Source organism: Onychomys torridus, chromosome 15, assembly GCF_903995425.1.
Source record: "Onychomys torridus chromosome 15, mOncTor1.1, whole genome shotgun sequence".
NCBI lineage: Eukaryota > Metazoa > Chordata > Mammalia > Rodentia > Cricetidae > Onychomys > Onychomys torridus.
The window spans coordinates 32,373,782-32,390,813 of NC_050457.1; the positions used below are offsets into that span (position 1 = coordinate 32,373,782).

At 37.2% G+C, this 17,032-nt stretch overlaps 1 protein-coding gene across 1 annotated transcript in view; it reads left to right on the forward strand.

Moving 5' to 3' along the window:
* Positions 1-1,155: 1,155 nt before the first annotated feature.
* The window catches only part of Pde4d (phosphodiesterase 4D), a 1,081,007-nt gene continuing 1,065,130 nt past the window's right edge, over positions 1,156-17,032 (forward strand). Inside the window, exon 1 of the mRNA XM_036206757.1 lies at positions 1,156-1,272. Within this exon, the coding sequence (XP_036062650.1) occupies positions 1,231-1,272 (42 nt within the window). The 5' untranslated portion in view covers positions 1,156-1,230. The remainder of the gene's footprint in view (positions 1,273-17,032) is intronic.

The window sequence follows — 17,032 nt, forward strand, 5'->3', positions numbered from 1 at the left end:
GTGTCCCCTATAATCTCTTGTGCTTTGAATTCATATTATTAAAAGCAGATAACTGTTTAAGATCACTTAATTTTCAATATATAATTTATAGTATCTTGTACCTTAGTATTTTCAAACACTTTTTTGTGAAACTAACTTCTTCAGCCCTTAATTGTTGCTACACTTTTTCCTAAGCTTCAGGCACATTATTTTCCCTAAAGAAGCTTAGACTATATCCAAATGATGGACCAACACACTGTTGCTACAACACTCCACAACTTGTACTATTAGTCAGTGTTTTGGTCAATCCTTTTGGCCTTGTCCTTTTCCCTCTAGAGTAGGTCCCCAAAAGACACATCCTCCCACATATGACCCTATCCCATCAATAGGCAAGTCCTAGCCAAATGCAGGTGAATGTTAGAAATATACCTAATTAATTTAATTTAATTTGTTCTTTCTTCAAAATATAGCCTCCTTCCCAGTGTCTAGGAAAGTGCAGGTTAGGTAACAAGGCAAATGGTGTTGTGAAGTGACAGCTATTCTGCAATAGTCTCAGGAATAACAGTTACCGTTTAACTAGTAAGCCGACCTCACCTTCTTGCAAGCATTCTTTTCCACCCCTTTGCACTCCAAGGCTAGAGAATTTACTTGACTGCTGCTCATCTATCGGGATGTCTTCTCTGGTTTTTATATAGATTCACTGATAACACAACAAGACAAGAAAGCAGTGCTCACAGCCATCCCATAGTTAATAATGTTCTCCCAGCAGTGGACAAGGCTATATTGCTGACCCCTTAGTGGGAAATTAAGGAGTCCCTAGTTTTTCCAGCAAGCATTGGCACATGTCATGATTCAGCTGCATCTTCCGTTCATGTGAGAATCTTTAGGCTGTGTCTACCCCACCTATTTATTTCAAGTACTAAAAAAGTAAGCAGAGATATTTAACAGAAAGCAGATGGCGCCGAGGTCTGTAACTTGTATTTTAACAAAAGCTGTTTTGGAAATGTTCCTCGTGTCCACTTTTATTGCTTTAAACACATAAACATCTCCGCCTGTTCTGATGAATTATTTAAGAATCACTGTCCCAGTCCATGGCAGCCTTTCGAAGTGCACATGTTAATCATATACTTGATTAAACATTTCCCTGCCTTTTTCTCCAGCATTCCAGTTGCTTTTGAGTGGACAACTGTTACAGGAGGAGAACCGGCGCTGGAAGTATCTAGTGGCATCTGAACTACTGAAATCTCCACCATGGAAAGAGATCCTTGTGATTTACTTTCTCGAAGCAAAAGTGTAAGTACCTTCCATTTTCACTTTTTTAGTTTTTCCTGGGTTTTAACACTGTGTTGTAATTAGTTTTGTGGGGAAACTTTGGTTAACTTTCAGTTCTCTAGCTGTGTGCAGATTGTTAAAAATGAAGACTTCTTCGTCTGTTTGGCCTGCTTGACATTTGATGGCGCTTCTTTTCAATTTCTTTGCCTTACCTCTCATTCATATAAGCTTCATGGTGTGATACAGAACACCCTGATGTTTGAGTTCATAAAACAGAAACATAGCTAAAGTTGAAATAGGAAAAATGTATGTCTTGACTATCAATCTGTCTAGATAAATCCAAAGGTAGAAATTGAAAATGTGTTAAAGGTAGTTAACAGCCAGACACATTCTCACGTCCCATGCCTTCTCCAGCTCCTCACTCTGACACAGGTCTCTAATTGCCAATTTTAATCTTCCTCTTTAACATTTTTAAGTTGCCCTTCTTAATGCTCCAAGGAAATTTAAGCATTTGTTTCCAATTACACAGTGTCTGTAAGGTAGCAGATTCATGATACATTTGAGTTTTCTATTATCTTATAGGAGGGAAAAAAAACCCCACAAAGTAAGTAGAGCGATTCAAGGAAAGCTGTACCAGGCAAGGATGAAAGCAGATTTAATTTCCATCAGGCAAGTTCTAACAATATGTCCCTTTGTTCATTTACCCAAGGGGAAGAAGCATCCAAACAGATGTGTTGTGATTTAGGAAGATTCGTTTGAAGGCATCAGAAAAACCACAAATGCAAACACATTTCTCTATTATGGGAATGCTCTGTGTTTGGTCCTGTGATCTTACTGTGATGGCCCAGGGCCGTCTTTCATTCTTCTTATAGAGCTGGGATGAGTGTGTGGAAAGGACAAGATGGTATGCCTTACAGCATTTCTTAAACAAATAAAAAAACGAGGCTATGCAGAGAGGTGTATGCCTGTCATTAAATTGAATCCCAAGTTTAATAACCAACCACATAAATTTAAAAAACTTGGTGGAATGTTCATAATCATTTGTTGTAGTAGCTGGTGTTTGGTTATGTGGAATTTGCAAAACATAAAAGGCCAGAACATTGTGCCTGGAATTCTTTTTTATCATTGTACTTAGTTGCTCATTGTAATAAGGGTGACCTGCATTCAAATTACTGAACTAAGAAGACATCTGTTACCGTGTTTTCTTATTATAAATCAAATATGAATGCAAACTGTCCATGTGATACTTCCTTTTATTCAATGTTGGGGGAAAGTGACTTGAAAACAGTAAGGGCAGAAGGGAGACTGCTTTAGATAATTAAAACATACCATTTAATACTTCTCTGTCCTTGGAGGGAAAAATCCTTCTAGGGGGAAATGTTCCAAGGAGGTGTGACTTAAAGGGGCTGAGAGTTCTTAATTTACATGCTAGAAGATTTCCTGTTTGTATGTGCTTTGTGCACAGTTTCTTTGTCTCTCTAGAAAGGCGGGGGGCTCCCCAGATCATGGGAACTTGAGCTGCTTGCGTTCAGGTGGCAGTAGCCTCAGGGATCTGGTTCCTCGCTTCCTTGCTTCTTCAGAACCCACTGGTGCAGAGAGAGCACTTCCACTTCCTCTCAGTTGAGTGACTCTGAGCAGAGGATTGCTTCTTATCAGGGAAATGAGGCTGCTGCTTTGTCAGTAAGGACTCGCTGCTTCAGGATTTCAAACATGGTCCAGCATGGCATCCCTGCCACTGAAGTCTTTGTCACGACAGAATCCCCAACAGCACACTCAGAAGTAGTTGTTTCTGTTTGGTTAGAGAAAGTTTAAATAATTTGATGTAGGAACTATCAATCCTTTATTTTGGCATTATGACATTTGGAAATCAGATAACATAAACATCAAATGAAATGGCTGCTTCTGTGACTGTCCATGTGTTACTGTGTAGATCCATCATGGTGAATTGAGGTGTATTGGTTATTTTTTACTTCTGTGACAAAATGAAAAAAGAACAAACACACACACACACACAGCAACTTTGAAAGAAAGGGCATGTGTGGTTTCACCGCTTGAGTTCTAGTCCATCATGGTGAAGGAGGTGTGGTAGCAGGACATTGAGGTTGTTGGCTCCAATGTATCTGAAGGCGGGAAGCAGAAGGGGAATGTTGGCACCCAGCTGGCTCCTTCCCACTTTCCTCTTTATATCCAGTCTGGACCCCATTCCCTGTTGTGATGTTGTGTGCATTCAGGGTAGGTTTTTCTTCTTCAATTAAAGCTCTCTGGCTATCACTCTGTCCAACACATACACGGATGTGTCTCCTAGTTGATTCAAATCTAGCCAAGTTGACAGTGAAGACTGACCATTGCATAAGGCATATAAGAGAAAAGAAGACTAGCCTTAGACATTCACTTTATTAGTGAGTCTTCTTCTGAAAAGAGTATCAATGGAGCTTGCAATACATCATCAGTCCATCTAATGTAAAACATAAAGGCATAAAGTAAGTAGTTAAACAGATTCCTGCTTAGCATCTATGAATTTAGATCTTGTGCTCATTTGTAAATTGAACTGAACAATTTCCTAAAGAGAGTGTATTAGTCAGTCTGGCTTATATCATTTTAAAATACCAGGTTGGTTGCTTAAATAGAAATTATTATTATTTTTTTTAGAGGCTAAGACTCACAAGATCCAAGTGTCAGCTACTTCAGTTGTAGTGAGGGATCACCACCTGGCTTGCTGATGTTCTCAGTGGAATTCACATTGCAGACAAAAACCTCTCTGAAGTCCCTTTTGACTAGGTCACTCTGCCCAAGCTCATCTCACACCCTCATTTCCTGTGCAGCTCCTGGAGTTGCTTTGCTTTGGGAGATGGGGATTTAACTTATGAGTTGGTGAGGCAGAAATATTTATTTAGCCTATAACAGAATTTGATATTCTTAAGGGATGATTTCAATATGTCACCATGATATATGAATCCAATATGATCAATGCTATACAATCAGCATATTCTTTTAACTGTTTAACACTAGGATGATTTAATTTCCTTTTCCTCAGCTTATATTAGAGAACTCCTCATAAAAGTTTTGGGTTACCAAACAACCCTATATAGACCTAGGAGCTCATTTGAAATTTTCTCCAAAACACTTTTTCTCCTTGTCATTATTACGTCTGCTTATTTTATGTACCTTGTTTTTAACATCCATCCTAATAGTACAATGACACAGGTCTCTGAAACGTCTTGCTCTGTCAGTGGATATACCAAATTGGATATAATGGAGGTCCCAGGGGTGCGGGTGGGGGTGGGCAGAGAGAGGGAAAGAGAGAGAGGGAGAGAGACAGAGAGAGGGAGGCAGGGAGAAGGAGAGAGAGAGAGTTGGATGTGTATGGAGGTGGGGTAGATCTGGGAGGAGCTGGGGAAGGCAGAGTGAATATGACCACATTATATGGAGTTCTCTCTTTTGTGTATATGGTGGGGAGTTCAAGACAGAGTTTTCCTGTGTAACCCTGGCTGTCCTGGAACTCACTCTGTAGACCAGGCTCTCTTCAATCTCACAGAGATCCGCTTGCCTCTGCCTCCTAGGTGCTGGGATTAAAAGTGTGTGCCACCACAGCCCATTTGGTGCATGAAAGCAACAGGAGTTTGATTTTTCTATACTTGGTTCCACAACTTTGTAAAAATTAAATTCTTACTTAAAAAAATTAAATCATTATTCCTTACAATATCTCTCCTGTTATCCTCTGAACTTACTTTTTTTTTTAAATATAAATCTTCTATGGTGAATGAACTGGATACATTGTAATTCTTCCTTAATTAGTTCTCTCATGTATTGAATTTTAAAGTATCTTGGAGGATTTTTACCTAAAACTCCCAATTTTGGGTATCCTAAATCAGTTGGAAGAGATCTGAGATATCATGTGCTCAATTAGATTCTTTATTTTCTTGATGAAATTGCCCTCTGTCTAACTTAGGATTCTTTTGAATGTTTTACATTGGGACAAATGTGTCACTCACCAGATGTCTTTAATTGATGTTCCCTGTTCTCTTGGGCGGAATTGTTGTTTAGTGTTTATTCAAAGCTGGAAGCAATTTGTAGCTATTTGCAGAACACTAAGAATCTGGAGTTTTTTTGTTTTTGTTTTTGTTTTTTTCCAAATGCTGAACCAAAAGCCCACCTATATAGGCTGTCAGTTCCAAGTTCAGGAACTGGGATCTGCTCTGGGGTGGCTGGGGTTCTCTAAAATTGCTTCTTCTCACAGATGATTTTAAAAATACTGTCCAAAACTTATGTACCAAATGTGTCCTATTCTTAAAAAGATAACTTTTTCCCAATTGTATCTTTACACTGGCTGATTGGTTTTGGATGCAATCATTCTCCTGGTGACCCAGGGTGAGTAATCCCCTCCATTTCATCTTCATCTCATTGTATTAGAGCCTGTCTGGTGAGGAGAGGCCAAAAAGAACCCAGCAAGGGATGATTCATTCTGCAATGGCGCAGCACCACTGCCTGGATTTGTTATTCCTCACAGCTACTCAGAGAGAGTCTGGTTTAGGATTTTATGGTTGAAGTAAAATTAATGGATTCCTTGCCAGACTAGCTTCATTGCCCCACTGTATCCATGCCCATCTAAGGCGCATGGCTACAGGGTTGTCTCAGCATAGGATCCAGACAAATTAAGAATATTAAAACCCTTATGTTTTGACTTGTGTTCACTCCTCAGGGTAGAGAGACATGAGAGATACTGTTACTAAGATGCTTTGAAAAAAAAAACCACAAATTAAAAATCAAAATGAAAATAAGTTTGCTTCTGTGCTTTGCCAGTCACAAGCTGAGTGAGAACGCTCGTGTAGCCTTCGAGCTTTGATTAATTTGACAATTATTCCTGACTCCCAGGTGATGTTTCAGTTTTACAAAATTCAATGAAATATTTATTCAGTGGCGATGGGGTACACTGGGCTCTGGATATCCAATATATAAATAGGATACTTGATGGGTCTGCCGTCACAGAACCTACTTGAAAACTAGATTTATATATTGTATAATTATTAAAATTACTTCATCAATCTGTCAACCCAACCACGATGACCCCAGCTCATTTTGTTATAATTTTAATCCTTCCAGAGGATCCTGAAGCCCTGTCTTCCCTCAGTACCCACATCCTGTCTCTTCTCCACTTTGTGTGTATCATCTTTAGAAAAGATATTTTAGCTCTGGATAATGTGGCCTAATTGTCAATTATGCTCATTGTTGCAGAAACATAGATTATTTTAGAGTAGTTATAAAGAATTTTTTCTCAGATAATCAACAATAGTTTAAGAATAGCTGAGAGTATAAATGAATGTGAGTTTGGCAAAAAAAAAAAAGAAAGAAAAAAAAAAAGGTCTGAAAGAATAGGGCATGATCAGCAGTCACTTGCCCTGAAATCAATCACAGGTCACATGACTGTCCCAGCAGCCAAAACTGTCACTAATTGTTGTCTGAGAAAAGCCTCCACATTTTCTGATATGGTAATGTGTTTGCTATTTCCTTTTGGGGTAAATTCAAGTGGGAGTTGAATTCCAAGTGATTATGACCAAGAAATAATTGCATATATTGTTCTTAACAATATAAACACGGAAGACACATAAAAATGTAGAGAAGTCCTATTGAATTGATGCTCTATATTAAAAATGCTCCTTCTAGACAGTTTCACCCCATGGCAAAATGGGAAAGTTTAAAGAAAAGCATATTAATTTGTTAGAGTTTTATATCAGTAGCATTTTGATTTAGAAAGTTTCCCTATTAAAACTGACTTATTTTTTACTATTGCCACATTTTTATCCTTGACATGCGTTTGTTACTTTTAAATCTTTGAATAGCAAGAGTTCTGATTGCTAAAACTATAACTTGAAATGAAATCAGCAGTTTCTTCGTTTTTTTTTTTTTTTTTTTTTTTTTTTTATGACGAGTCCTTCCAAAAGCAACATGGACTGGTCCTAAGGTCTTACGTGACAGTGTTAGCTTTGGATCTGTGTGACTTGCTGGACCAAGTGTGAGTGAAAGCATTTAATAAATTGAGTTATTATCAAGTGCCCCAGAAAATTTACCATGAGCTTTCAAGGATAAAATGAGCAAACAACACTGAAAGCACATTATAAAGAAAAACAAACCAACAAAACCCCCAAACTAAACCAACCAATTCCAACATAATATTACATAATACCTACTTTATTGTGTATTTCAAAACCAAACACTAAATCTTAAGGAATTTTGCAATGGAATTGTTCCATCAAGCAAACAGATCAACAAGACCCTTTGCTTTTTTTATTGAAAAAAAAAATGACTTGTATGTTCATGTGCTTTACTAAGTTGAACAAATGCCAAATCCTGATGTGTCTGTCCAGGGTGATTGATGATTATTAGTGGGCAAGGCAGTCAAAGAAGCATGTTGGGTTAGCAAGATGCCTGACCTTGCTTTCTTATTTTTGTCACCGAAGGTATAATCCTCACTATAGACCTGGAGTCGGGAGTATGGCCCCATTTATAGAACACAGATTTCAAAAAGAAAAACACTTAAAACAATCGTTTTGTTATTACCCTGTTCCCCTTATTTCTGAGGTAGTGGTGTGGGGTTCTGTGTTGATAGTCTTGCTTCTGTGTTAAGAATTTGATCATATATTAGCTGTTGCCAACCATAGTTTAATTCAGTCAACAGTGTTTATTGGGACCTTGCTGACTCCTTATGCTATAATAGTTATATTTCTTAGAACTGTGTTCCAAATGGTACTTAAGAGACTCAGAGAGCCAAGGCACCACAGTGTACTTTGGCATTGGGATTTTAAGCTTCACAGAGTAGCTGGTTCACTGAACATTAAAAACTAAATGCAATAAAAATACTCTCAAATAAATAATAACCAAATGCCAAAAAATAGCCATCCTTTCTATAAATTCATTGAAAACAGAAACTACCTGCCATGCTTTGGTGGTTCTTATTTCTGCTTACTGAATATATTTTAAAATATTACTAAATGCCAACTTGTATTTTTTTTTTTCAGAAGAGCCCATTGCACAGCATGAATTTGTTAGCAGGGATTCATTTAATCACTGTGTGAATCGTCTCAACAGAGACATAAACATTGCTCAGGAACAATGGTCTCTGAAGGAATATTGAGAGGCCTAAAAGGGGCACTAGAAAAAGATGGGCATTCCCCAGTACATAAACACAGGAGAACTGAGAAAGTAAAGATGTTCTTCTTAAGTGCTCAAGTAGAAAATTAGAACATGCACCTATCACCAAAACCACATGAACTAATTAGCAAAGCACTCAGAAAAAGATCACATCATTTTGGGTAGGTAGTGTCTATTTGGAAGCATTTTCTTGTTCTGACTTTCAAAAACAATCCTTGGATCAAAAACATCAGGAAGTAAAAATGGAAATCAATGCAAGAGTGACATATAGTAGGTGGAGGTTTAAATTTCCTGACAGGAAGACCAGGAAGATGGCTCAGCAGATATATGCCCCTGCTGCCAAGCCTGCAGCCCTGAGTTCAATCCCCTGTGGTAGAAGTAATGATTTGACTTCCATGGGTCCTTCTCTGACTTTCTACATAGTGACTCATGGCACAACACAGACACACAGACACAGAGACACACACAGACACAGACACACAGACACATAGACACACACACACACACACACACACACACACACACACACACACACACAACGTTTTCTTAGAAAATTTCCTCATAGATTTTTTTTTCTAGTATTCAGGCAGTGTTTGGGGGAATTTTGAAGTGACCTTAAATCAAAAGTTTCCCCAAGTCATGTCTTTTTGTGTGTTTGTTTTTTACTTCATACTATAAATTATATAAAATTTGAATCTGTTGAGTTTTTAACTTCTCACTGTCAGATTTATTAATGTTGCATAATATGTGCATCAGCAGACAGAAATGAAGAAAATTAAAATGCTTATTGACATCTTCTCACTTGAATTATTTCATTAGAGCAACAACTTTGGTGAGATTATGCTGTGCCTTAATCTGATGAATTCTTACCATATGTGACCTTGGGTGTTTACCTTGATGATCTCTATTTTACTCACATATAAATATGGGGAGATGACAATGTGAGTGAAATTTCTTGGAGGAATCATTCCACGACTCTGCATTTCCTAGACCAAGTATTTCTCAGAAGAGCCTCAATCAAAAAATTGTCAATTATGACAAAAAGTCTGAATTCTTTATAACCTTCAAAACAGCTACCATCTACTCCCAAAGTCTGCATAAGGAGCTGATTAATGAGCCTAGTGTGTCTCACCTCTGATGACAGTGCTTCAGTTGGACATTTGGTATCTCTAAGGACAAATGAAATTGAAAAGGTTTTCATTTCCCCAGGATTTGGAAGATAAGTGACTTGTATTTCTTAATAATTGTTTTTTTTAAGCAGTCTTTTTCTCTAAACCTGTGAATGGGGTAGAGATAGAAAGGGGTTGTCACATTTTGAGAGGCTTTTCTTTGGAGAGGTCTGAATCCTTTCATTTAAAGTTGTTTCTTCAGTTTATCTGGGATTTATCAAGCTGGATAGTGTTTTGTTAAGACAGTGACCTATAGCTGTTGGGCTATGTGTAGATAGTGTAGTGTGGCCATGTAGATGGTGTGCTACATTTAGATAGTATGGTACTGCCGTAACACCCCTAAATTATAACCAAGTCCAGATCTTGACATACACCTGGACTTCACAGAAACAGGCTAGAGTATAAGGAAATCATAATGCAGAAAGAAAACCCCCAGGTCTGAATATGAAAATGATCACGTTTGACACATTCCTCCTCTGACCTTCTTTCTTCTCAATAACTGTTTTGACTCCTTGTGAATTTCTTGTATGCCCATAATGAGAATCTGAGAAACACATTTCCTTTATCCTACCTGGTGTTCAGGCTCTTCACTGCCCTGAAATGCAGGAAGAATGCCTCACTTCAAATCTAAGTCAATGTACTCATTTCAAAAGTGCATCTCTGTCTACAGCAAATGCTTCTGTACAGCCTTTTGGAAAACTGAATACAGATGCCAGCACAGGAGACAGGGACATTAACCTGCCTTTTGTTAAACCAAAGATGCAACTCTTCCCCTAGGAGGAGAAAAACTTTTCTTTAATGGAACATTTCTTAAGACTATATTGGTTTTAGATTTTAGACAAGGGCACTTCCATTCCACCAAAAACATTTAAAGGCCTGGGAACTATCAACAAATCAAATAATTACCTTTCTCACCCAGTCTTAATACTCCTGTCATTCTCAGAGGAAAACCTCAAATTTATACTTCCATTGTATTGGGAAATTCCAGTGTGAACCATCTTTCTTCTGACTTAATCACAGAGTTGCAGATCATTGTAAGAAGTGATTTCCCCCCACCATTACTGAAAGGAAAAAATAAGTTAGATAAAGTACATATTCAAGACTTTTAATCAATGTACCAAATTTCTAAGATGGCAGGGCCATCAGTTACTATAAAATCTGGAAAGACAAAGTCACCTACAAAGAGAGGATGACATCATTTGTGTGCCACAGGTAGACATCATCATAGGCCACATGCTCCAGTAAGAAGATTCTGCTTAAATTATGAAAGAATTGTTAGTGGATAAATGTGAGTTAGCATATTAATATCGACACAAAAGATACTGTGGGTAGAGGCTTACATCCTGTAGCAGACATTTGTTCCAAGAACTTCCCCCAGAAGGTAATAGGAACAGGATATGCTGTCCCAAATGACATAAAATGTAAATTAGCAAGGAACACCAAGATCTGTTGTCTTAGGGCACTGTAGGAAATCTGTCATGGAGGGATGGTGATGGCAAAGGAACCAGGGGGAAGCAATGCTTGATCTCTAGGGACCAAGGTAGGAATATGTGTGGAGATCATCACTGCACTCCCTAGATATCAGAGACAAATTACTAAGATAAGTTTTGATCAGAACATCAAGAAACACTCTTCTTGCTTGACCTCAACCAAGATCTGAACAAATATTTAAAGATAAAGATAACTGTGTAATTGACTAAAGTAGATGCAAGAGGCAGTTTCTCTTTGAGTCCCAGTTCTAGAGCCTGCCTAAAGATAAAGAGTGAGAAGAAATTAATAAAATCACCACTGGCAAACCATTCTGCTATCAAAGCACAAGCTATCCCAGAGAAATGTTAAGCATTGTGGTTAATTATAGTCATAACAAATCTAGTCTATACCAGTTCTTAACCAAAGTTAAATACATACCTCATATTGAAGACTTATAAGGAGGAAAAATATCACATACATCTTTAAGAAAAAAAAACCTGTATCCTACCCTCTGTTATCCTCTATGATATCTTCCAAAAAAAAAAAAAAAAGCATGTGACAAATGAGAAGGTAGGAGAAAACACAAAAAGTGATAATACTCAGAAACCTCCCAATACAGGATAAGTGTTCCTGTAAATAATGTGAGGAACTACAATGAGGCTATAGGCCCTGATGGAAAAGTTTGGCAGCACATGAGAGCAGATGTGTAATTTTAGCAGAGAGATAGAAATTATAAGGAAGAAGGAGGTAGAATTTCCAGGGAAAAAAATAAACACTAGTCAGAGACAAAATCTAAGGCCATTTGTAGATGTGATGAAGCTAAAGAAAGAATTAGTGACTTGGAAGATAAATCAGCAGAAATTATACAAATGGAACTCAAAGAGAAAGAAGAGGGAGGGGAGTAAGGACAGAGGAAGGGAGAGAGGGAGGAAAGGGTAAAAGGGAGGGAAAGACAACAGACTAAATGTAATATAATATGAAAAGTCATACAGTAAGAAAGACAAAATGATATAGAAGAAATATTTAAAGAGATAATGCCTTAAATTCTTTAAAAGTGATGACAAGCTCCAAATCACAGACTTAAAAGCCAAGAGTATACTAAACAAGATACAAGTCAATACACACACACACACACACACACACACACACACACACACATACAGAGAGAGAGAAAGAGAGAGAGAGAGAGAGACAGACAGACAGACAGACAGACAAGAGACAGAGACAGACAGATATATAGAGAGATAGAGTGACAAAGACACATGAGTGAGCAAGAGAGAGTGTGTGTGTATGAGAGAGAGAGAGAGAGAGGAGAGAGAGACAGATAGACAGACAGAAAATCTTAAAGTCATTCAGGGAGAAAATTGCAAATGATCTACAAAGGAACAGGGATAAGAATTACAGTAAATTTTGCTATGGAAACTATTTAAACAGAAGCAAAACAACACAGGCTTTAGAGTACCTAAAAGAAAAACCAATAACCCAGAGTTCTATGCCTAGCAAGAACTCTTCATTTAAAAGCCAAAAGTCTTTCTTACAGTGAACTTTTATGGTTTGTGTTGTCTCAGATATCTCCATAATAATGTGTACATATGTTTTTTTCTTTCGTTCTTCACACTGAAGAAGATGTAGATATTTCTCCTATTTTTACACTAATTCCTTCATTGACTCTGAGGATTTAGCTAGTTATTTATCAATGGAGCCATCACTTGTTGTTGTTCCACAGAGAAGATAAAAATATTTTTGCATAGTAAAATATTTTAAGCTGTCCCTGCTCAAGAAAGAATCTGGGGAAAGTGCTTTTGAGGTCTATAAGGAGCAAAAAGGAATTGAAAAGGCTCTGCAGGGACACAACCATGATGGGACGTGATTTCCAGATGGTTCTGTAGCAGAGGTTCAGTTAAAGCTACATTCAGGATAGTGAGGTCTCTAAACGCAGCAAGATTGGAACAAGTTACCTGAGGATATGAGCAGTTCTGTGTGTTCTCTCTTGAGACAAAGCAAGGAGAGAAGGAGCGATGGCACAAGAAGGAAGCAGTGATGGTTGTGGAATTGGAACAAGACTCAGAAAAAGCTGTGGCAATTACAGCTCGGCGTGCAGAATTTATTCTTCCTGCGATCTACCCCTTGTTTGCTGTGGAGTGGGATTTACTTGCTCTGTTTGCCTACCAAAGTCTGAATATGAGGAACATTAAAGAGTATTATTCCATCTGTGGTTTGTTAGGTATGCATTGCTTATATCCATAAATAAGAATAGGTCAGAGATGATCTGAAAATATTAAATGAGCGATTTCATGAATCAATTGCATCTTAAATCTGAAGATCTATGCAATTCTTAATGGCCTTGTGAAATCACACACTGCTTTTCTCTACCCTAGTGAGAAAGTGAGTCATCCTTTTGCCCATTGTATCCATGCTGTATATGCTACATTTTTGTTAGTCTCACAATTACTCTTACTGTCAGATTGACTGTGAAGGTACTCCACACATCATGTTCAAGTAACCCTTGGGCAGAGGACTAATTCTACAACACAACTATCTCATACCATGTCGTCACACAGGCATCCTATGATTCCACACTGTCACAAGTAGGAAAGATGAGTATAATGTATTTTGAGAAAAAGAGTACAATTCCATAACTTCTAGTATAGATGTTGCTATAATTTTTCTATTTTTATTGTTTATAGTTTACTGTGCTTAAACTATAAATTAAGCTTAACCGTAGGTATATATGAATGTGATAAGTTATAGAACTTATATGGCCCAGTACTATTTGTGCTTTCAGGTATCTAAAAGGATTTTTTCAATAATAGATAATTCATGTTCCAGGCAGGATGAAGCAGGAGAATGTATGATTTCATCATAATACATACAGAATGCTGTGTAATTTAAAACATGAATTATTTATTTCTGGCATCTTCATTTTAACATTTTCAGACTGCAGTGGACCTTGGGTAACTGAATTTGGAGAATTAAAGTGTTTGCTCCTGGCGGAATACTGTATTTGCACACACAGGAACTGCAATGTGTATGCTGGAGCCTGATCCTTGAGATCATGTTTAATTTACAGAGGGTTGGACCAGTATGACAGGTGCAAAGTAGATGAACACTATCTTACATCACTTCACCAAAGAGAGTTTAAACACTCTAATAATGGTAAAATCTATTATCTATTTACTATTAAAAACATAGTTACTTTTGTAAAGGGAACTTCAGATGTGCTTTCTGGTACAAATTTTGTAGTCCCCAAACTTGAAAACAGGTCAATGGTTAGAATATCGTGTTCTCCAGCTGCCAACTCCATCACTTTCTGCTTTGTCTTACTTTTTTACTTTCTCCTCTTCCTAAATTCAAACTGCTGAATGTTTTCTTTTATTATTTCCATGATCAATTCTAGGAACTAAAGAGTTAGAGATAAATGTACTCTCAGGATTGTATAAACAATTTCTTATAATTTAGTAAGGCATTCTTTTCTGTGATTTCATCTATTATGTTATTATATATCATCTCTGCCATCATCCTTGCTTCTCTCTGTACTATTTTTCAAAGCATTGTAATTCCCTTAACTTGTGTGTGTGTGTAGACTTCATTGTGGTAAATGTTATATGATTCTCTTGAGTTTTCAAAGTGAATTTTGACAAACAGTACCTTACTAGAAATTAATAATGATCTTGTAAATTAGGATGTGTAATATACTTTTATCAGGAAAAGGAGAATTCATGTGCAAGGAACAATTTAAGTCTAAACTCTGAGATCTGCTCATTACCCTCTTTTGTTCATTTTCATAGACAGTATCAAAAGTTATGTAGATCACTGTTGAAAATGAATAGCCATTCATTTAGCTTTATTAGGGTGAGTTACAGTTACTTATCCACAATAATATAGATTATAATAACTACCTTAACTATTATGAGAGCTCACTCAAGTAAAGTTTAAAGGGAAAATGTTGGGGGAAAAGAACTGGGAAGAGAAAGGAGCGAAGAAACAGCAGGTGCGAAACCAAGAGCAGTTAGTTTCCTTGTGTGTAGGATGATGCACAGGAAATACTAAGTGATAGAAAACTTGTTCTACAGTTGAGAATAGTAGAACCTAATGAGATAATCTAGTTTTTCTTATTAATATACTGTCAATTTCTTTAGAATCAGTAACAAAGGGTAACCTAAAGACAGGAGAGATTATAACATAGCATATTGGGATTTGCAAAATAATTATAAATTCACATCTCACATAACAGGGGTGCATATTACTTAATGGTCAACCAATGAAAGGAAAATAGTATTGTTAACTGACAGTAGATTAGAAAATGAATCAAAGAAGATGGAGTCAGAAAACCCTCTCTGTTCTCCATCTCTTGCCTTGGCTCAACTCCTCACTTTATCCATTCTACAGTCGGAGTGGGTTGTATTACATAGACAGACTGGGATATTAACACTAGAAGAAATTCTTTATGTACTTTTAGAGGAATAAGTTGGAGTGGGTGGTAATTAAATATTTAAGTTGAAAAAATTACTTAATTAACTTAAGATGTTTTGAAAAAGTGTAAATGGCACTTAAATCAATAGTAGCGCTAGAACTTACCAACGGTGGGAACATATCATTTATGTCATATATTTTCCATTTTTTTTATAGAATCATCATTTCTGCATCCTCTTGAGCAAGGTTTAATTCATTCCAAAGATTATGGGCAGCTTTAATTATGAACGTTTCTAATATTTGTGGCATTTTCCCTCATAATCTTGACTAAATAAGTTTGTTTCCTTTCAAATATATCCAATGCTGAGAGAGAACAGCTAGCTACTTGGAAGTTTCTGAAGACTGGCAATCATCTATTTTGAATTATTTTACCCATATGGTGGTAGGTTATCTTCCAGAGGAGGGAAAGAATGCATATTTAGTAGTAAGTGTAAGCAAGACAGTGGAAGCTGTAGGACATATGATAAGGAAAGAAGTCCTCTCCCCTTTTTAGTAATTACATGGCATGAGATGCAGTCATATTAGTTAATAAAATACGATGGTAGGTGTAGTTAGCTTTATTCTGTTCTGGAGGTTTATCAGAGAACAGCATGGCTTGGCTAAACCTAGAATGTCTTGTGGGAACGAAGAGGGCCTGAGGAGAGATCCTTAGTTAGAAAAGAGTCAATGAACATTTTCCCAGTGATGGAGAAAGATGGATAATGAAACTGAAAAAGAAAAACAACAAACAAACAAACAAACAAAAACAAGTCACCAATGTTTAACTTTTGAAATCACCATGCCAAAGAATGTCTGCTCCATCCCCCTAAAAAGGTTGCCATTTCCATTATGGATTTGTGTTTAAGTAGATAAACCTTGGCTCGTTCTCTGGGAGCTTCATTTCTGTGTACTCCATCCATCCTATACTTTAATCTCTGCCAGTAAGGTTTGTGATCTTTAATGGTGAAGGCTGTGTTTCAGAGCATTGATTCTAACTGTCATTCTGGGATGTGAATCCTGTGTCCAGTTCAGTGGCACCCTGCAAGTAATGAGCCTCCTTGGAACCAGCTCCTGTTTGCTTACATTTCTTGAGAATCTCTACATGATCTAACAGGGGCCCCTCTCTCATTGTCTTTGTCTAAAGTGGCACATTGGCTATCTCTGTCAGCACACTTTTTCTTCTTTCTTGGTTTTGTTGTTGTTGTTGTTTATTTTTTTCACACTTGGCATTTTTTAACTCCCTCTATAAGCAAAGGGTAACACAGATGATATTCAACTGTCTGTTTTGCCAAGCTGATGTCCTATTGCTTCCCAAGCCATTTATTGAATAATCCATCTTCTGCTGGGAGCTGAAGCTTTTTGATTTGTTTAGCTAGAGTAGAAGGAGAGAAAGAACACAAATTAGCTTTCAGATTTCGCCAGCTCTGGAGTTATTACTACAAATGGCATATTCTCAGCCTCCAGGAAAATTCCATTTTAAAGCCAGGTCTGAGTGCTACAAGATGCCCTTGGGTCATTTCCTGGTTACTTGTAAATAAAGGATT